Genomic DNA, 22,978 nt, shown 5'->3' with positions numbered 1-22,978 from the left:
CTGAGAGACAGAGTGCGAGCCCCCAGCTGCCCCATTTTATAGTGTAGAAATCAAAACCTTTAATCCAATATATAAATAAGGAAGTCTCTGATACAAAGTCACTTCTCTGCGGTATAAGTGGGATTCCTCATAAGAGTGCATCACTCTTATGGGTGTGGGGAAAAGCTTAGTGTTGAGAAGATCTTATTATTAAAAGGGTGGGAAAAGCTTAGTCTTAAAACTAAGCCTCACCTGACCAGGCGGTAGCGCAGTGGATAGAGCTTCAGACTGGGATGCGGAGCACCCAGGTCTAAGACCCTGAGGTCACCAGCTTGAGCGCAGGCTCCTCTGGTTTGAGCAAAAGTTACTCCATCTGCTGAAGGCTGCAGTCAAGGCACATATGAGAAAGCAGTCAATGAACAACTAAGGTGTCGCAATGAAAACTGATGATTGATGATTCTCATCTCTTTCCGTTCCTGTCTGTCTGTCCCTGTTTATCCCTCTCTCTGACTCTCTCTGTCTCTGTAAAAAAAACACACACACACACAAAAAAAACACTAAGCTTTAGGCTATAAGGAAGGACCTTGCCTGCTTACAGCCTGTCCCCCATACCCAATGCAAACTATAAGCGAGCAAACTTATACATCATATTTGCAAACTTATTTGACCCACAGCTTCATGGCCCCTACCAGGCTCTAAGAAGAGCTCTGTTGCTGAGCATGCCCCTTAGTGGGCTTGCTGGGTGGAGCCCCCAGTGGGGGCACATTCAGGAATCTGTCTCCATCTTAGCGCCTCTCACTGAATAAAAAAAAATATATCTACCAAATTAGACATAAATGGAGAAAAAAATAAATTGGCAAATGAATCAGAATCCTGTACTAATCAGCTGAGTAACCTTGAATAATTAACTCACTTGTGCTTACTTATTTTCCTCATTTATAAAATATAGTGGTTGTAATAGGGCCTTTCATCTCTGATATCATGGCTCTGACTACTTATATGTATTAACTTTGTATTGTTATATAACGTTATTCCTCCAAAGGTAGGTTACTCTACTCTATACTAGTTCCTTTTGAAAAACATGGTGGGGCCTAACTAGGAGGTGGTGCAGTTGATAGAGCATCAGACTGGGACACGGACGACCCAGGTTCAGGACCTGGAGGTCACTAGCTTGAGCATGGGCTCACTAGCTTGAGCTTGGGATCATAGACATGACCCCATTGTTGCTGGCTTGAGCCCAAAGGTCACTGGATTTTAGCCCAAGGTCGCTGGCTTGAGCAAGGGGTCACTCACTCTGCTTCAGCCCCCCCACCCCCCACCCCTGTCAAGGCACATATGAGAAAGCAATCAATAAACAACTAAGGAGATTAAGGAGCTGCAACACAAAATTGGTGCTTTTCATCTCTCTCCCTTCCTGTCTGTCTGTCCCTATCTGTCCCTCTCTCTGTCTCTATCTCTGTCTCAGTCACAAAAAAAGAGCTAATAGTAAAGGTGAAGGAAAAAGAAAAGTGAGAATACACAGAGAAAATAGGAAAAGTTTATATGCAATTTATTTTGAAGAGTGATTAACCTTATTTAATATAAGCATGCTATTGCCCAAAACAGAAAATGGAAAAAGTCTGAAAACAGCACTTTTAGGCAAACTGCTTTATTTAAAAATAAAATAAAACAAAAAAATCAGAGATTAATTTAAAAAACAAGCAAACAGACAAGTGGTGAGATTTGAGTAGGAAGGCTAAAGAAATTTTCCAACAAGCTATGGTTTGTAAATTATTGGCCTCAATTCAACCCTCTTTGAAAAAAAATGTTATTTAATGTATTGGGGTGACATCGGTTAATAAAATTTAAAAAGTCTCAAATGTAAACTCAAAGCCTTTGTTTTTTACAATTTCACTGTCTCTCTCGTTGAAAGAAAAGTAACAGTTAACTTCCCCTGACTGAGTCAGCAGCCAGGAGGTGGGCTTGAGCTTCAGCCAATAGGATGTTATTAATAGTGACTTGAAATATGCTTCAGTGTCAGGTGGTAAGAGACAAAAAAGATAAGACCTTAATGAGCACTTCTGGTATCTCTATGAGAAGAGATTTTGGAAAAGCTGTCGCTTCAATCTAGATCTCAGAAAAACAAACACAGCCAAACTCTCAGCTTGAGACATCCATATATGGTTGCTGGCTTCTATGAGACAACTCTCAGCCAGCGCAGCGCAGACTGGTGGTGAGTGAGCCAGGGTGTGGGGTATAGTTTGTAAGTAGCATTGATGTGGCCATGGCTAACTGGTAACAATATTTATGGTTTTAAAATAGCATATAAACTTTTGGACTAATTTGTACTGGAGATAAATGTTTGAAAACAATTATCTGTAAATTTAACCCAAACTCTCTCTCCTCTCTAACTCTCTTTCTCCCTCTCTCTCTCTCTCTCTCTCTCAGACACACACACATACACACACACACACACACACACACACACACACACACCTACTTGGCTACTGAAATCATTGTTTTGAAGATGTGAAATAATATTTATGCATTAAAAACTCCAAAATACAAAATTAGAGAGAATTCTATACCTTATAGGCTAGCTTAAAGAAATGTTAACCTATTACTCTGTCTCTCAAGGAAGTAACTAAATATAGGTTTCCATGCCTATATTTCATTCTCATCTCTGTCAAGTGATATTACATGATTATAATCAGCATAATACAAACAATGCATGTTTGTTGTTCACTTTGGTCTGCTTTCTGTATCTGGAAGTAGATGTTCAGCATATAAGAACACTCACGGCAATGTCCTGAACAGAGAAGCTGTAGAGTATAACAGAGTGGTTGAATGAGCAGTTAGTATCGAAGCTCTGCCACATATTGGCTGTGCTACTTTAAGAAAGTTTGGAACATCTCTGTTATTTTAAGAAAGTTACCTCAGCCATAAATTAATTATAATATTAAGCTCATATTTGATAAGATTATTGTGAGATTAAATTAAATGATAAAATTTAAGAATTCAAAAATAGGCCAACCATAGAGTAAAAACACAATAAATATTAGAGATTATTTTCCTGTTATTATTATTATATCAAATTCATATTCTTTTCACTGAAGTCTAAGTTTTCATTTCATGCTCAGATTGTTTTAGAATTGCACCTATGGCTGGGATCCATAGTGGTCAAAATTAACTAAACATTAGGTAGGTCAGGATGACGCTGGGAAGAGCCAAATTTTCAGCTTCATAAACCTTGACTCTCACCTTCTCTGCACTGAATTCAACAGTTAGAAAAATTATTTCAGTCTTAACTACTTCCAGTGACTCCTCAAATTGCAGTGAGATCGAATGATTTTTGAATGGCAAAGTGCCAGAAGAAAAGGAGTTTCATGAGTGGTGAGATTTCTGAGGAACTTTTGACATATGGTTTATATCTCTGTTGCATTTTCGTTGTAGCTTGTCTTAACATCATATTCTATTTTAAATTGTCTTTCTTTATATTATTGAAGCTAAACCCAAGTAGTGGACAGGATCTTGAATCCAGTGAACTCACTATGACCAGTCTGTATTTTTTTACTCAGAAGGAGACATGGATGATGACATAAGGCTGACAAATGTAGGAGATTCCCAGTCTTCAGGTAAGAAGCATGTATGACAGCCCCTAGATGTGGTTTGTGATGTAAGCAAATTTCAATTTGGTCAGTCCCTGCTGCCCACTCTGAATCCTTACCCTCCTCGAGACTTAGTGTCTCTATGCTCCCCCATATCTTCTATGTGTGTCAAATCATTTTCAGCTATTTTTCCAAGGTGCCAGACCCACACTATGTGAATAAAAGATAACTGAGAGCTATTTTACTAGCTCTTTAAAAATAAAATTGACATACATTAAAGTGTACATATTTAAAGTGTACAGTTTTATAAAGTTTGTCTTATATGACACACATCCATGAAACCACAATTCAAGATAATGAACATATCCATCAACACCAAAAGTTTCTTCATACAGCACAGTGGTCTTTTTTCACTGTCACTTTCAGCATGCTCTCCTTGAGATGACCCCAAATCAACTTTGTGTCACAATAATAGATTTACATTTTCTGAAGTTTTACATAGATGGACTCATATAGTATGTACTCATTTCTGTTCGGCTTCTACTGTTCAACATAGCTATTTTAATATTGATTCATGTTTTGTAGGTATGAATAGTTTATTCTTTTTAAAAATTGTTTTCTGACTAGTATTTCCTTATATAAATGTACTACAACGTATTTATGCATTCACCCATTAATGAACATTTGGATTGTTCAAGTTTTGGATTATTACAAATAAGGTTGTTATAAAAATGTCTGTACCAGTCTTGGCTGACCAGGCGGTGGCACAGTGGATAGAGTGTCGGAGTGGGATGCAGAGGATCCAGGTTCAAATCCCCGAGGTCACCAGCTTGAGCATGGGATCATAGACATGACCCCAAGGTCGCTGGCTTGAGTCCAAGGTCGCTGGTTTGAGCAAGGGGTCACTCACTCTGCTATAGCAAACCCCCTCCCCCGTCAAGGCACATATGAGAAAGCAAGCAATGAACAATTAAAGTGCTGCAATGAAGAATTGATGCTTCTCATCTCTCTCCCTTCCTGTCTGTCTGTCCCTATCTGTCCCCCTCTCTGGCTCTCTGGCTCTGTCCAAATGTGTGTGTGTGTGTGTGTGTGTGTGTGCGCGCGCGCATGCGCGTGCGTGTGTGCGCGTGTGTACCAGTCTTTGCATGGACACGGGCTTCCATTTTTCTTGAGGGAACACTTAGGAATAGAATGGATGAATCATATAGTAGGTGCATATTTAGTTTTTTAAAGAAACTTCCACACTGCTTCCCAAAATGTTTGTACCATCTTATACTTCCATCAATAATGGATGAGATTTCTAGTTCTTTCATATCCTCCCCAACACTTAATGTGGTCAGACATTTTAATTTTAGACATTCTAAAAGGTTTGCAATGATTTCTAAAATTGGTTTAAATTTGCTTTCCTTACGACAAGTGATGATGGGAATTCTTTTATGTTCAATTTGCCATTTATATGTCTTATTTCATGCAGTGTCTGTTCAACTTCTTTGCTTAAATTTTTTTTAAATTGTTTGTTTTTTTATTAAGTTTAAGAGTTCTTTGTATATTTTGGACACAAGCCCTTTATAAGACATTCGATTTATAAATGTTTTCTCCTACTCTCTGGTTTGTCTTTTTGTTTTGTTAACATTATCTTTTGAAAAGCAGGTGTTACTAGTTCTTAGGAAGTCCAGTTTATTACTTTTAAATGAATGATGCTTTTTGGATTAGATCGAGGAAACCTTTGTTTAACCCAAAATTACAAAGAACTGTTCCTATGTATTTTTCTATAAATTTTATAAGTTTAGGTTTTATGTTCATTTCTATGATCTATTAGGAATTAATTTTTGTATATAGGATTGATATACAGGATGTGATTTTTGTATATAGGATTTGTATATAGGATGTGATAAAGAAAAAAAAATCTTTTTGCATGTGGATATCCAATTATCCTCAAACCATTTATCAAAATGACTGTGTTTTTTTGTGTGTGTCTTTGCCAAAAATCTAATGTGAGTGTATTCTAACATACTTGTCTATTTTTACACAAATACCATGCTGTATTGACAACTGTAGCTTTATAGTAAGTCTTTAAAACAGGTAATGTTCATCTTCCAAGTAAGTTCTCAGTTCTGGCTATTCTAGTTCTTTTATATTTTTATATAAATTTTATAGATAGGTTGCCAATTTTTACAAAAAGGAAAAAGCATGCTGAGATTTTTATTTGAGATTGTGATGAATCTATAGACTAATTTGAGTAGAATTGAGATCTTAACAATATTGTGTCTTCTGACTTACGAAAACAATATTTCCTTCCGTTTATTTATGTCTGCAACTTTTTTCAGCAATGTTTTTTAATTTTCAGTGCACACATTTTACATATCTTTTGTCAGCTTTATCTGTGAACACTTAATATTTTATACCATTTTAAATGGTACATATTCATTTCCAATTGATAATTGATAATATAAAAAAATATAATTAGTTTCTGTATATTGAACTTGAATCCTACAACATTCTAAATTCACTTATTAGTAATGAAGAATTGATTATTTTTTCTGTAGGTTATGATACCTCTTCCAACCTTACTGTACAGTCATTACAACACCCAAAAAGGAATAAAAAGAAACTTATTTCTACAATCATCATCATCTTCTTTCTGGTGATTATAATAATTATAATGGCTGCAATTTTAGCAGGTGAGTTTTCCATTTCCCAAGTATACTCATGTTAACTCTTCTATAAAATATTTCATCATATGTATATCTTTTATATTTTAGCTCAGGATTAATGGTCATTTCAGACATCTTTGTGTACACAGAATAAACATAGTTTTCCTCTTCTAGAACATGAAGCTAATAGCAATACTAAATATTGTGAGGATTAAAATAACTTCATTTAGTCTTTATAAGGGAAGGAGCTTGCAGTAAAATGTAAATCACCACACTGCTTCCTTCATTAAGAAAATATCATTTTGAAGAAATGCCAAAAGAACTAAACAGTGTATTTGGTGATTTAGTTAACAAGGTGTCACAAGATCCATATCTCACCATGGTCCAATAGCAAACAGTTTATGGAAGATTATCTAGTTGTGGATTATCTAAAAACAACAACAACATATGTTTTTTATATAAATAGTATCATTTTTTAAAGCTACTTCTAGTTGAGGTCTATGTTCATAAGAATAAAAATTGAGTTCAAGGTGCAAAACATATTTTTTTCTCTCTCTGGTTCACAGCTTAAAATGATGGGGTCAGATTTCCAAGTCATTCATAATTCACAGCTAAACATACAGATTATAAAGACTTGGGAAAAAAATTGTTGCTATCCTTATAACCACACATTTTACACAAAACATAGATTACATTTAGACTCTAAAAGCAGGTAGATATACATCTACTCTTTATGATAGTGCACAAACATGTATCCTACAAATAACTCAAAACAATTATAATGAGATTTTTAAAAAATATACATAAGTACATGATATAGATGTGCATATATGAATGTTTATATGATTTATATGTAAATGAATGTATTATATATATGCATTTAATATATACATGTATAAAGTAATACATAGAAATTAATGTACACATATATTCTATATACATGTGTACATATATGTGTACATATGCATATATAAATTAGTTTGTATGGAACATATATTATTAATCAACCTTGTTTTATGACCTAGGCTATTATAATAGATATAAATATCTGTATATATACAGATATGTATATAAATGTTTATATGTACATATACTGTGTGCGTATGTATATATGCACATATTTAATGTTATGAGAATGAGTATGATCACCTAGGAGTAGTGTGTCACTTGAGAAGAACACCAAGCCTTGAATGTGAGCAAAAAATACTATCTGAGTAACACTCATTCAGAATTTCTTTCAGGCCCTGGCTGGTTGGCTCAGTGGTAGAGCGTCAGCCAGGTGTATGGAAGTCCTGGGGTTGATTCCTGGCCAAGGCACACAGAAGTGACCATCTGCTTCTCCACCCTTCCCCCTCCCCTTTCTATCTCTCTCTTCCCCTCCCGCAGCCAAGGCTCCATTGGAGCAAAGTTGGCCCAGGCACTGAGGATGGCTCCATGGCCTCTACCTCAAGTGCTAGAATGGCCCAGTTGCAATGGAGCAATGCCCCAGATGAGCCGAGCATTGCCCCCTAGTAGGCTTGCTGGGTGGATCCCAGTCAGGCACATGAGGGAGTCTGTCTGTCTGCCTCCCCACTTCTTGCTTCAGAAAAATACAAAAAAGAAAAAAAAAGAATTTCTTTCAAACCCTGGCTAGGTAGTTCAACTGGTTAGAGTGTTGTCCTGATACACCAAGGCTGTGGTTCCCATCCCTGTTAGGGTAGATATGAAAAGCAACCAATGAACGTATAAATAAGTGAAACAACAAACCAATGTCTCTCTTTTTCTCTCAAATCAATCAATAATTTTTTAAAATTTCTTTCAACCTAGTAAGAGAATAAGTACAAACTATTGGCAGTTGTTCTCACTTAGAAAACAATGTAAACCATGATCAATGATGTCTCTCAGATTGAAGAACCAAAGCAATTCTGCTGGATTTCATTCACCTAGGTAACTGTTTTAAATTCAGGGCTTTTCACCCCATCATTCTTAATATATTATTAAATCGTTTTTAGGACAGAAGCACAAAGCTTCCACTGAACATAAATCATGCCTAGATGGCTGGATTGGTTACCTAGGAAAATGCTTCTATTTTTCTGAAAATACAACAACCTGGACTGCAAGCCAGAACTTCTGTATCTCGCATGAAGCAACTCTTGCTGTAATCAACACCACCAAAGAATTGGTAAGACAATACTTTTGAACTATAATTACCTTTTCAGAGGTTGTAGCTGATCTGGAGAGTACACACTGGAAATGAGAATGGTCCAGGAGATGCAATCTTACCCAGCAGAGAAGAGGCCTTATTTTCCACATTAACTTAGAACATAGAAAGCCCCTCACATCACAATCACCTACCTATTTTGTTCACTTATTTATTTTCAATCACCTACCTATTTTATTCACACGCCTATTTGTCATCACCTACTTATTTTACACCAGTGAAATTTGTCTCTTGTAGGACTATGTAAAAATATAGTAAGCAAAGAGTCATAACAAACCATTTTTCAGAAATACTGGAAAGAATTATTTTTAAGATTTTATTTACTCATTTTAAAGAGGAGGGAGAGAGAAAAAGACAGAAAGGGGGAGAAGCAGGAAGCATCAACTCCCATATGTGCCTTGACCAGGCAAGCCCAAGGTTTCAAACCAGCAACCTCAGTGTTCCAGGTCTATGCTTTATGCACTGTGCCATCGCAGGTCAGGCCATGGAAAGAAATATGAAACAAGATGCTGGCCCATTGGCTCAGTGGTAGAGTATCAGCCCAGCATGTGGGTGTCCCAGGTTCCATTCCCAGTCAGGGCAGGGCACACAGGAGAAGCACCCATCAGCTTCTTCACCCCTTCTTCTCTTGCCTCTCTCTTTCTCTTGCTCCCCCTCTTGCAGCCATGGCTCAATTGAAGAGAGTTGGCCTTGGATGATGAGGATGGCTCCATGGCCTCCGCCTCAGGTCTAAGAAGAACTTCATTGTTGAGCAACAACGCAATGCCCCAGATGGGCAGAGCATCACCCCCTAGTGGGCTTGCCAGGTGGATCTTGGTTGAGGCACATGCAGGTAGTCTGTCTCTGCCTCCCTTTCTCTCACTGATTAAAAAAAAAAGAAGCAGAAACTTATAAAATGACTAGCACAATTAAGAAGATTTGGAAGCTTTGGAGCACAGAAAGGGTAAATGAAGAAAATTAAAAGCATGCAATTCAAACTGCCCCCAAACCAGAAATAGAGGAAATGTAGAATGTCAGGTGGTAAGAGACAGAAAAGTTATGACCTTAATGAGCATGGAGATATATTAACATTTATTGAACACTTACTATATGAAGCATAAACAGAAGAGAGATTGACCCCAGTAGAACATTCTGACAAAAATTTTATTTTTTATTTATTTAAATTAAAAAAAATTTATTTTATTGAATTTCTTGAGGTGACATTGGTTGATAAAATTGTATAGGTTTCAGATGTACAATCTTATAGTACATCTGTAATGTGAGCATAAAACACAAGTCAAGTCTCCTTCTATCATCATTTTTACCCCTTTACCTGCTCCCATTTACCCTCACCCCTCTTTTGCTCTGGTTATCACCACTGAGGAAGATTTTAAAGTGAGTATATTAAGGTGGCTAAAATATAAATGAAATCATACCTTTGATTCATTAGAATAGTAAATTATGAAAATCAAGCAAGAAAAGATGAGAAAGTATCAGATCAATATGAAAACAGAAGAAAATAGTTTAACTGAAAATTATAGTTACTGAAATAATGTTTGGAATTGACATAAGAGGAAAAATAGAAAAAGAGAGTACAACAAAATAGTCAATGAGGATATGCAAAAGCAAAAATACTTTTATGAATAGACAAGACTGATCACAGAAAAGGAGAAAAGATATACTTACCCAAATACAAACATCAGACATTTAAAAGTATAAAAAAATTACAGATAATTTTATGTCGCTAAACTTTAAAACTTTAAAGAAATAAATAATTTATAAAGATTATTTAAATAATTGGTCAATAAAGTTGTTATTAACCAAATAATTAATTTAATTATTATTTAAATAATTATTTAGACAACCTAAAATTGAAATATGTATAGAATATATTTTTAATTAAATAGTAAGTATGAAAGAGTAAAAAATTTACAAATTAGTGTTCAAACAAAAACATAGAAAAAGTATCAACCCAAAGAAATTCAGAAAAAGTAAAAGAAAAAGGAAAAAAATAGTCAGAAAACACAAGAATGATTAATTCAAATATAATAGCAATTGTGATAAAATGTAAATGTTTTTCATTTACCTCTTAAAAGACAAATATATCAAATTGGTTTTTTTTTGTTTTGGGTTTTTTTTCTTTTTTACAGAGACAGAGAGAGGGATAGACAGGAACAGACAGACAGAAACAGAGAGATGAGAAGAATCAGTCATTAGTTTTTCATTGCGCATTGTGACACCTTAGTTGTTCATTGATTGCTTTCTCACATGTGCCTTGACCATGGGCCTTCAGCAGACCAAGTAACCCCTTGCTCGAGCCAGCGACCTTGGGTCCAAGCTGAACTTTTGCTCAAACCAGATGAGCCCGCACTCAAGCTGCCGACCTTGGGATCTCGAACCTGGGTCCTCGGCATCCTAGTCTGACACTCTATCCACTGTGCCACAGCCTGGTCAGGCTCAAATTGGTTTTAAAAAGACCAACAAAGTTCAGTTGGTGCTATGTACATAGGCATAATTAAGCATATAGACACACATGTGCACATACACATACACAAATTTGTGCTCAAAAGTTAGAGATAAAGTGAAAAGGCAAGATATGTTAAGCAACTATTGACCAAATACAAAACAAATCAAACTAAAAAGTTGAGATAGTGGTAATAATATCACAAAATATAATGTATCAGAATATAATATGAACATACATAAAACCTGAATAAACCAATAACTATTCAATATAATTTACTGCTAACCCAAATTCTTCTGTCCTAAAAGACACCAAGCCTAAGAAGTTTTGCTGACAAATTTGACCATGCCTTCACAATACAAATAATTCTTCTCTTATAAAAAATCTTGTTTAGAAACTAGAAAAGTGAGCAAGCTACCCAGAGTGATTTATTACAGAAATTGTTACAAAAGTAACAACCCATATGCTAATCCATGAAATAGAAAAGGAAGATGTCCAAAGATTATTACCAAATCTGGAAGTCTATATTTTTATAAAGGTGAAAGAAAATCCAAGATAATTAGGCATTTGTCATTTATCTTGTAAATGTTCTTTATCAAAGGATTTCCTGAAGCGATATTCTGACCATTCTCAATATTGGATTGGACTGAGCCGAAAACCGGGACAGACCTGGAAGTGGATAGATGAAACCATATACAGTGGCTGGTACATCCTGGGTATATAAATTACACACTGAAAGTTGAGACTCTGAGCCTTTCTGGCCATGGAAACATCTGAGTTATAATCCATACACACCATTCTGGAAACTTTTTGTGTGGTGGAGAATAAAATGAACCCAGAGAAAAAGTGGTAATAAAGATTATCAAACAAGTTATTTAATAACTATAATATTACAAATGCCATTTTTCATAATCATATCATTTGACTTTCATAACAACTGTGGGAGATTAGTATATTTATCTCCCTTTACAGATTTAAAAAATTGATGTTCAAAGATATTGAATAAAAAGAATATCTTGCAATACATCATCATATAAGTTACATTTTAGGCCAACCAAGGCATATGAATTCAGTTTACTTTATATTCAAACAATATGGTGTGAGGGTTAGAGTAAAAGTACACACCAGAGGAAAATTTTTTCTAACTTTTTCAATATGTATTCTCATTCTGAGAACCTTTTTTCTTTTGTGTTGTGTTTCAGGTTTAAAGTAATTGGAATTGGAGAATGTGCTTATCTACACAACATTGGGATTAGTAGTTCCAGTAGCCATTTGGTTAGAAAATGGATTTGCAGCAAACTGGACCCATGTATTCCAAGAAATTAAGACATCATAGACCTAAGATATTTTATATAAAATATAGGTTTTATTTCTCTTGAAAGAAATAGGTTATATTAAGGTGAAGGTAAATGTAATTCATATTTAGAAATTTTTACTGATGTTTTGCTCCAAATCTCTAAATTAATTTTTTATAAATTTATTAGGTACTTGGCATTCAACAAGCATATGCCTTAACATATTTAAAAGTTCTCCAAATTTTACAGAATAACATTTCTGATATTTAATATACTAAAATATGAATGAAAAACTAAATGTCATTTTAAGAGGTAATCATATGAACTCAGACTAATCTCATTTAAAATTACTTGTTTTTCAAAGAACTCTGATATATTTTGTCTCCTTACTTTTATTATCAATAACCATTGATATATTTCCTGTTAGTTTTGCAATATTTGCATTACTTTATGAATTCAGTGTAATTCAAATACAATAATAGTGCTTTAACTGTTGATTTACTAGCTAAATGAATCTCTTTCACACACCAGCCTCACAGCAATCAATCAATCAATAAAGTAATAGTAAGATTTCACATTCAGACATCATGTGAGGGGCCTTCAAGATTGTGAGTAAATTGCCTAGAACTAGCAATGTCCTATTTGTGAATGCCAAGAACCTATTGCATAATGAGCAATATGAACAGTAAACATTTAGTGGACAGATGGGTGAGGGACTGGTTTGAATTTTGCTGCTTACATTTCTATTTGGGAAAACAAATGAGGTTCTGTATCAGAATGCATACTTTTTCAGAGCATATTGTCTTCATGTTTATCCAACATTAACAAAGTCTCTGTAAAATATAGTCTTTTTTTAGAGTTCTTGTGAAATCTGTGATCTCTAGCATATGGATACTAAATGTACACTCATTGGTAGAAAGTTGAATAGTTGTAACAGAAGAACAGATATTAGAGTATGAGACTAATAAGAATTTAGAGGAATAAGTTAGTAAAGTGTCATTCTTACATCTTTTGTTATAGACCCATAACAAGTTTTTTAACTTTTCACCCTTTCCCCCACTGTCATTTTCACCTTTTTCCCCCTGTAATTCTCTGTCCCTTCATTCTTTATAAATATTTATTTGATTATTTTAATCTCAACATAAATAGTGAAAATAACTGCCCACAATCAAATAAGTTCACAGTAAAATACTTAACAAGAAAATTTCCTTTCTACTTAAAACTGACCATTGCATGGGTCTTTAGAAAACACAGGACTTTGTTCTTAAGGTCTTTATTGCGACTTTGTTCTTTAAGTCTTTATTTTATCAGACTGTATTGTATTATTACTCCATTATTCTCCTGTATCAGGAGCAAATAATATTATTTTTATGGAAAACTAGAACATAAAAAGGGATGACAAGGAACTCAACATTAAATCTACAATTAGTTTAGAAAATCAGAGACTGATTAGATAATCCTTCAACCTTTAATTACCAAACACAGCAAGAACTACAAAAAACAAATGCATATATGGTGTATAAAAAAAGGTTCAATGACAACAAACAGAGAAAAATCTCCAAAATGAGAAAGCGGTTCCCAGTAAAATTCTTTCACTGAAAATTGCCAAAAGAGCAAAAAGCATATGTGAGGGTACCAAGCATTGCACAGTTGAAAAATTACAATGGTATGGAAGCACTGGAAGGAGAGATGTGAGATGAGAAAGTGTAACAGCTGGGGTTGAGGGAGATAAGGAGGGCCAAGACCATATTTAAGGAAAGTTCTACTCCAGGCTAAGGGACATTTAACCTTGACACTTCAGGTAATTGCTCTAAAGTTATTGAATATTTATACATAGGTTATTGATGTCTTCAAATATAAAACTTAGAATAACTCTCAGGAAAACATAAAGTCTATTGATAGAGTGAGAAATTATTTAGAAAGTTGTCCAACTGACTAGAGAAGAGAGGATAAGAGTAGTGTCAGAAATAGTAGCAGGAAGAATGGGTTCAGGAACTCTTTTAAAGATAAACTATTAGAAAATACAAGATTAGAGAGATGAAGGAGAAATAGATGTTAAGAATATATCCCTAGTTTCTCTCTAAATCAATTAGATGAATAACAATGCTATTAACTAATATAGAAAGAAAGGATATGCTAAAATTATTAAGCTTCAGGTGGAAATGTTTAGTTGAAAGTAGGTTATACAGTTCTGGAACTGAAGAGCACGTATGGGCTGGAAATATGAAACAGATGCATACAAAGCTGCAGAGATCTAAGGTGTAAACATACAAAAACAGAAGGAGAAAATCACATGGCAGCAAAAAGCAATTATTTGCTTAAAGAAAAATAATCTTCCTCAATATATACTTCTTTCTTAATTAAAAAATAATTTAGAACTGACCAGCCAGTGGTGCAGTGGACAGAGTGTGCACCTGGGACGCTGAGGACCCAGGTTTGAAACCCTGAGGTCACCAGCTAGACTGAGCATAGGCTCATCCAGCTTGAGCACAGGCTTATCAGCTTGAGTGTGGGATCATAGACATGACCCCATGGTTGCTGGCTTAAACCCAAGGTCCTTAGCTTGAGCAAGAAGTCACTGGCTTTGCTAGAGCCCCCCATCAAGGCACCTATGAGAAAGCAATGAACAACTAAAGTGCCACAACTACAAGTTGATGCTTCTCATCTCTCTTCCTTCCTGTCTGTCTCTGTCTCTGTCTCTCTCTCTCTTTCTCTCTCTCTCCCACAGGAAAAAAAAATTAAGTAAGCTCTATATTAGGGTCATTGAAGTTTGATCATGAAGCTAAATCTGTGCCTATAAAAGCTTGAGTAGAAAAGTAGCATAACTTTAGACAAATAAATCAGGTCATATGTATTTACAGAAGCATTAAATAAGACCAATGATATTTTTCAGAAGAATATTTTTCACTGGAATATTCTGAAATATTGGATCTGCAAAATTTCAAATACTGAATAGTGTTAAAGCTTACGTAGAAAAATGTACTAATGTTCTTCTCTCTTTCAAGTCATAGTTTTAAAAATTACATCTTTATTGTATTAACCCTCTTTAATAACAGAACAACAATGTCAAAACTCTTTTTGTATGACTCTTTGTTTTTATTGTACCTATTGCTATTTCATACTTAATGACATAAATTTTTAAATGTCTGCCTCAAGTTTATTAATTGATACTAAAATAAAGTTGTTTATTTAAAACCAATTGAGGTTTTGGTGTGTTTTAAATAAAGTCACAAATATACTCATATCTCACTTCTGGGATAATAATGGATAAATATGCCTAGAAGAGCATATCTCCTGACCAGGCGGTGGCGCAGTGGATAGAGCGTTGGACTGGGACACAGCAAAAGAGCATATCTCCAAAATTCTGGACAGACAATTTTAAGAGTTAAAACATTTTTATACTTGAATACTTGAGTACAATTTTTGTTATACTTTGAAGTATTATATAGATATATGTACACTTAAATCTAAGTATAAATGTATGCATATATATGCATATATGTACTATTAAGCATAAACAAAGAACAGAAGTAACATTAATTTTTACGATGATCAATAGGAAAACCAAAATGTTTAAAACAATCGCATGTAAGTAGGGAAAAGTTATTCAGGAATATAATTTTATTATTTTGTGAGATTGAATACATAATACTTCATTTGATTTGAGATACTTACCTGGAAATGGGAATGCTAAATCAATTGATACATGGTATTTATGAACATATATTCCCAGAATAGAAATTAAATATTTATGAACAATTCTCTATTAAAGTTTTACTGATTGGTTTTTTTTTATCTTTTGGAGTTCTGATTTCAGTTTGATCCAAAGCAATACCCAACACGCACTTCAGGCCTACCACCCTTGAGTTGCTATATCATCCAATGTGCATTTTAATTTTTAAAATAAACACAATTTGTTTGTCTTTGTTGTTTGGGAAATAAACTATTTTCTTGGAATTAACAAATAAATTTAGTGGGAAAATAATGACAATGGCAAAAAGGGAGTTCACAAAAGAGTAAAGAAGAAAAGTAGTACAAAGTGTTCAAATATGTTCAAGGTGCTGAACTAGCTTCTCAGGATGTCAACAAACCAATGCTATAAAGTGCATCATTGGAAAAGGTAACCTTACCATGTTAATACAATGTCAGAGAGAAATGAGTTGGGCGTGGCAAGTGTGACCAAATGCAACTTGTTCTTTTTCTATTTGCACACATCTAACCTACCTAATGTTAGATCTCTTTTATGTTGTTAGAGATAATGCATTAGATAAGGTGAAAATAGTTAACATAGTAAAAAACTTTTTTAAAAAAGTAAAAAAAGAGCCAAGAGCAACAGGAGCAGGAAGTGACATAAAAAATAAAAGATTCAAGAGCAAAAGATCGAAGCTGTTTTTCCTTTCTAGGACAGAGAGGCAGATGTAACACTCAATTAAAATTGGGATTTGCCATATTTCCCCATGTATAAGACACTCCCATGTATAATGCACACCTCCATTTTGGGGCCCAGAATTTGAAAAAAATATATATATTACATAAAGTTATTGAACTCAAATTTTATTCATCATATAATTAATACAACTCCTCATCACTGTCAAAACTCCCATCATCTGTGTTGGATGATGAATCACTGTCTTCATATATTGCCTTGTCCTCAGATCCATCTATGGCATTTGAAATGCCACACTTCTTAAATGACTTGATAACGATCTCAATCTTGACATTATCCTAGGATCTTTTCATCCAGGTTCAACTTCTCCCATAGTTTTTTTTCCCACTCTTTCTGCTGGTGTCAAATTGTCCCCAGAAGACTTCATTCATTGGTTCCATTTGTCTCTTATGGCAGCTTTGAAGGGTTTCTTAATGCTGACATCAAGTGGATGGAGCTGGGATGTGAAGCCTCCAGGTATGATAGCAAATTTTGTTTTTCGCTCTGCAGCAATCTTCTTTGTGTTTTTTGTTATGTGTGCCCTGAACTGATCAAGCACCAGTAGGGCAGGTTTGCATATGAGCCTACCTGTTCTCCTCTAAACTTTCTCAAACCAGATCTTTATCCCATCCTGATCCATCCAACCCTTGTCATGAACGTGGACAATCACTCCTCGAGGAACGTCTTCTTTTGGCATTGTTTTGAGTTTGAAAACCAGCAATGGAGGCAGCTTGGTTCCCATTGACACAAAAAGATAAAACAACAGTATAACAGCTCTTTTCATGTCCACTTGTCTTCACAGTTACAGTTTTCACCCCCTTCTTATCAACAGTTCTGTTACTCGGGACATCAAATTAAGGGGGACTTTGTCCACATTTGCAATCTGCCTCAACTCAAATTGATGTGTCTTCTGACATTGAATGACAAAATGATTAAATCAAGGACCTTCTGATCATAGCTTTCAGGCATCTTTTGGGCAAGTCTGGTGCATGTAGTCATGCTTAGTCCATTCCATTTCATGAAACTGAAGCACCAATTGTGTCCTCCTTTGAAATCAGTAACTTCTTTTTCATCAGCAATTCTTTTTGCCTCATGCTGAACCATCTTTGTGGACACAGGAATTCAATTACCCTTTGCTCTTTAATCTGTATCTTCAATTCCCTCTCTAAATCAGGCCATTTTGCTGACTTACCTCTCACGGCCTTCTTCTGTGGCATTTTCAGTAGAATTTCTTTTTCCTGTAGCCAGTCTCAGATTGATTTCTTAGTCGGAGGAGGACCAAACTTATGTTCAGCAGCACGATTTCCATTCACTTTTGCAAATTAGATCACTTTTAACTTGAATTCAGCACAGTACAAAAATCTTTTCTGAGCCATTTGTGGGCAGAATGTGGCAAAACATAACCTACCATAATATACCGGTAACAAGAGTGAAACAATGAGCGCAGAGACAACAAGCGTGAAAAAGCGAGAAATGCAAGTAAAAAAATCTACAACCACTGTCTGAGACGCACCAGTTTTTAAACCCCAAATTTTGGGGGAAATGGTGTGTCTTATACATGGGGAATTATGGTAGTTTGGTTGTATGCGGTGGAGGAATGTGCAGTAACGTGGCATAAGGCTGAGGGAGCTGGCATCTTTCAGTGCACTTACCTACGCCATTTTGAACTGTTAAAAGCACGAGTCTTCCATTTGTGTGGCTATGTTTGGTGACTTTCTAGCTCTTAACATGGCTCCTAAATGAAATTCAGATATATAGATATAGATATAGATATAGATGATATAGACATAGATATATAGATATATATAGATATAGATATATAGATATAGACATATAGATATAGATTAGATATAGATTATATAGATAGATAGATATAGATATAGATATAAATATAGATATAGATATATACATAATAGAAATAAAGCAAGCTTTGATTTTTATTAGGACTTTTAGGCATAGCTAATTAAATTCACAGTAATTTTTAGAATTCTTATATCAGGAGTTTACAGGAAATACATCTCTCTATGTACAAGCACAATTTTTAGAATTTAATGGAAAATACTATTTTATGAATAATCTTCAAATAAAAAGAAAAAAGAAATGCAGCCAGAATAATTATTTAAATTGTTTTTAAATGTTTTAATATTTAAATATTTAAATGCTTTTTAAATTAAATTTATTGGGGTGACATTGGTGTATAAAACTTATAGGATTTAAGTGCACAGTTCACTAAAACATCATCTGTATACTGCATGATGTGCTCATTGCTCAAAGTTAAGTCTCCTGTTTTCCCCATTTCCCCCTTTTTGATCACTTCCACTTCCCCCATCCTTCTTTCTCCTTGGCTATCACCACACTCTTGTCATGTCTATGTGTCATTGCTTAATCTTGTCACCTTTTTTCACCCAGCTCCCCAATACCCCTCTTTTCTGACAGCTGTCAGACTGTTTTGAATATAGTGCTTCAAAGAGCATTGCTAACTTTGCTTTGAATATTAGAAATCTTGAGATAACTGAATTTTTTGTTACTTTTTCTTGCCCCTCAATTGTAAATTCTCTCCAATCATTTTTTGCACAATACTTAAATGTTCACATTAATAAAATAGTACACATACTAAATAAACATGGTTTTATGTTTCTTGTGTTTAATTTCTTTTATGTGAGCTGAAGCTTTTCTATTTCATTTCTATAGATTGTAATTACTTCTGTTCACACAAATGTATTTGAAATATATATATATCATATATATTAATTCTGGTATATCCTTTAAGTCTCACTCTTAGTGGATCTAAGGTTTTAAAGTAGATTTCCTGTTGGTAAACTTAAATTTAATTAACAAACCTTAATGTGATTATGTCTCTGATCTAGGTCACAGTGTAGTCTTAGGTTAAAAACAAAAACGAACAACAAATCTGGAAGATTTTATTTATTAGCACATGTAAATTTAACATTGGCCTTTCTTCTTTTTCTTTTTTTTAAATTAAGTGAGAGCAGGAGAGGCAGAGAGAAAGACTGACTCATGCACCGGGACCGGAATCCACTCGGGGCGATGCTCTGCCCATCTGCGGGCATTGGTCCCATTGCTCAGCAACCTGAGCTACTTTTAGCATCTTAGGCAGGAGGCCACTGAGCCATCCTCAGGACCCAGAGCCAACTCACTGGAGCCCATGGAGCCATGGCTAAGGTAAAGGGGAGAGAGAGAGAAAAAAAATGGGTAGGGAGGAGAAGGAAAAGGGGTAGAGAAGCAGATGGTTGCTTCTCCTGTGTGGGAATTGAACCCAGGACTTCCACACGGGGGTGGCGAATGCTCTACCACTGAGCCAACTATCTAGGGCCAATAATGAACTTTCTTTTAAAAAAAAACAACAAAGTGATTTATCTTCTCTACATGTAAGTTATGCTTATCTACACTAGGAAAAGATCTGCAAAACAAAAGTTGGGCTATGGAACTCATAAAACACGTTATAAAAATATACTCAATAATTAAGGTACTTGTTTATCATTTATTTTACATCATTGTTCCAAACAATAGTAAGGGTTATTGACCTTATATAGGTTACAGTGCATTAAGAAACAATTAGTTAAACAATGGTTAAGAAAGAGCGTACTAGCTGTTAAGATTAGATAAGTACAGGGAGCTATGAAAATATATACCAAAACCATATAATTTAGTCTGGAGTGGAGAATGGGCAAGGAAGTATTTTCCTCCAAGTGACACTTAACTAGCCACCTGAAAAATAAGAAAAAATTTAAAAGGTGAGTAAGAAAGGGAAAATGTTATTTATTAAACTGAGGCAAACAACATGTGATTAGATTAGAAGCCTAAGAATGCATGATACAGTTGAGGAACTGAACCCAGTTTAGTGTGTCGACATCATTACACACATGAAAGTGGTAAAGGAATAAAGAGAAGCAGAGAAAAAAGAGTCTGATAAAAACAGAAAAAATATTTACATAATAATGAGCCACTAAAAGGAATCAAGTAGTGAGTAATGTGCTCTTATATGAAGTTTAGAGAGTCACTATGTCATAATATGAAGAATGGACTTTGGCAGACAAAACTAGAAGCAAACCAAAAGATTACTGCAGTTATCCAGGATGATAGACTGGGTATGAAGATATGTAGATGAGTTCCAGAAATATTTATGTAGTAAAATTAACAGACCTTAAATTAGTGTTTGAGTATTGAAGGTGAAAAAAAATGAAAGAGGTCATGATTAACTCCAAGGACTCTGGCTTAGAATAATGTGGGCATATTCCTGTTATTAATTGAGTGAGTTTAATTTTTTAAATATGAGGATTGAGGGGTCTTGAGATATTCAAAAAGAGATGCCCAATGGGTAATCCACTATAATATGGTCTAAGCTAGAATTAAAATTTATGAGTTATCAATAAATTGATGGCAATTGAAATTATACAGTGGATGAATTCAGCCAAGAATTGTGTATTATAGACAATCCACACAAATTCTGAGGAACAGCAGTATTTAAGAGTTCAGAAGAAGATAGAAACACTGCAAGAAAGACTGAGAAGAAATGGCTAAAGAAGTAGACTGAAGTTCAATACAATTTGGTGTCATAAATCTCAGTTAGAGAATATTTCTATAACAAAGGGTAGGTCAATAATAAGCAAACTTGATAGTTAAAATGAAAGATAAAAATTTCTCATTTTATTTAGCCAGAAGAAAGTTATTGGTGATATTATAAGAACACTTTAGTGAAATACTAGGAAAAGCAGAGGCCAAATTTTAGAACTAAAGTGGGTGGTAGAAAGAGAAAAAAGGGAACATCAACAATTTTTAAGAAGTTTGACTTATAAGAAGCAGGGGAAAAAATGGACAGAAACTAGAAGCCACATGTGGTTGAGGGAAAGTTTTCTTTTTGTTCTTGCATGTTTAGTTGCTGATAGAAAAGGAAACATAAGAAGTGAGGTTAGAGAGGAAGTAATCAAGGAAGGGATTTTAAAAAAATTAAAATTGATGTAATCCTGACTATAAACTTGGAGATTGGATTTAGACAGAGAGATACTGCTTCTTTGGTGTTAGGAAGAAAAGAAAAAGTAATGAGATGGAGACAAATGTGTAGACTCCATGGTAGAAAGTTCAGGAAAATATCATCTGATGTCATCTCTTTAAAAAATAAAATAAAAAGGAAAGAAACAAACAAACAACTCAAGCTTCTCTGTTAATGGTGATTGAGAGGTGTAAGCAGAGAATTTTTGAGGAGATAAAAGGAAAGTTTCTGTCTGAAATAGCCACTTCATGAATGGAAAATGACTATGGAAATATAGTGTGAGTGATCAGGTTGAACTAAAGACTCAGTTTTGTAGAAACAAAGTGTTTCTACAAAAAATGTGTAAATAAAGAACATTTATAAAAATATTTTAATGGGAAAGATACCTGTGATCAATTTAGAGGTCATTGTCTGAAGAAATTGCATCTTGACAAATCCAGTAGCTATGAGTGTGACATTTTTCAGAAAAAACACCCTTTTTTGTTATCATAGCACAAGCCTTGTCCTCAACCTTGCCCGTGACATGAAATCTGTAGGGGAAAAGCACAATGGTATACATTTTGTGTGTTTTCTCTCTTCATAGAAATAATGTACTACTCTCCAAGCTAGATATCTAAGACACTGTAATATTCAGACAAGAAATGCACAATAAACAATGACTTGTAGAATGAAGAAATTGTTACAAATAGCTTTTTAATCAAAATGGTCATTCATAAATAGGAATATTGCATGGAATAAAAATGTGAATAAGAAATTCTGGTTTCTCAATGCCATATGATCATATGAAAATAGAGATCTGTGAAGGATTGCTATTGTCTGAATGTTTTAACCCCTAAATACAATGGTATTAAGAAGTGGGGCTTTCAAGAGGGCTTAATTTATAAGGGTATACACTGGCTATAATGACTATGCCAATATAACTTGTAAAATTTGGAGGAAGATTGTTCATTTTATCATACATAAGACGAATACAAAGTTCTGTTTCTAAGGCTGTGTGCTATGGTCTGAATGTATGTGTTACCCCAAATTTATATGTTAAAATCCTAATACACTCAATGTTATAGTATCAAGAAATAAGGCTTTGGGGCAGTGATTAAGTCATTAGGATGAATGTCTTATGAATGGAATTTGTTCAAAGAGCCTCTAGAGCTGTGATGGCAAACCTATGACACGCGTGTCAGCACTGACACGCGTAGCCATTTTCAATGACATGTGGCCGCATGCAGTCGCATACCAGAGAAGTATGGGGCCGCAGGCCGAGAAGGACGTTTCATCCTCAGCTCCTGCACGGCCAGGTGCAGTAGCTGAGGATAAAACATTTGCTGTAGTGTAGACACTCTGTGCCGGAGGGCTGTAGGCCAAAACAACAGAACTCTGGCACAG

At 34.7% G+C, this 22,978-nt stretch overlaps 2 protein-coding genes across 2 annotated transcripts in view; one reads left to right on the top strand and one right to left on the bottom strand.

Annotated features, from left to right (window-relative positions):
- Positions 1-2,047: 2,047 nt before the first annotated feature.
- LOC136389386 (C-type lectin domain family 2 member D-like) lies at positions 2,048-12,262 on the top strand. Its single transcript, XM_066361190.1, has 6 exons — positions 2,048-2,191; positions 3,537-3,593; positions 6,113-6,247; positions 8,212-8,381; positions 11,465-11,568; positions 12,066-12,262. The coding sequence occupies exons 1-6, from the start codon at positions 2,155-2,157 to the stop codon at positions 12,187-12,189; spliced, it is 627 nt and encodes a 208-aa protein (XP_066217287.1). The 5' UTR covers positions 2,048-2,154; the 3' UTR covers positions 12,190-12,262.
- Positions 12,263-21,992: 9,730 nt separating this feature from the next.
- Positions 21,993-22,978, bottom strand: part of LOC136389385 (killer cell lectin-like receptor subfamily F member 1) — a 37,315-nt gene continuing 36,329 nt past the window's right edge. Inside the window, exon 6 of the mRNA XM_066361189.1 lies at positions 21,993-22,125. Coding sequence (XP_066217286.1) covers positions 21,993-22,125 — 133 coding nt within the window. The remainder of the gene's footprint in view (positions 22,126-22,978) is intronic.

Source organism: Saccopteryx leptura, chromosome 1, assembly GCF_036850995.1.
Source record: "Saccopteryx leptura isolate mSacLep1 chromosome 1, mSacLep1_pri_phased_curated, whole genome shotgun sequence".
NCBI classification, from domain to species: Eukaryota; Metazoa; Chordata; class Mammalia; order Chiroptera; family Emballonuridae; genus Saccopteryx; species Saccopteryx leptura.
Note: the sequence above shows the minus strand (reverse complement) of the source record. Positions and strands in the feature narration are given on the sequence as shown.

Excerpts from the sequence above, each read along its gene's own strand:
- LOC136389386 (XM_066361190.1), top strand. The coding sequence starts at position 2,155 with ATGAGACAACTCTCAGCCAGCGCAGCGCAGACTGGTG. Across the intron at positions 2,192-3,536 it reads CAGCGCAGCGCAGACTGGTG|AAGGAGACATGGATGATGAC; the intron begins GTGAGTGAGCCA and ends TTTTTTACTCAG. Across the intron at positions 11,569-12,065 it reads GAAACCATATACAGTGGCTG|GTTTAAAGTAATTGGAATTG; the intron begins GTACATCCTGGG and ends GTTGTGTTTCAG.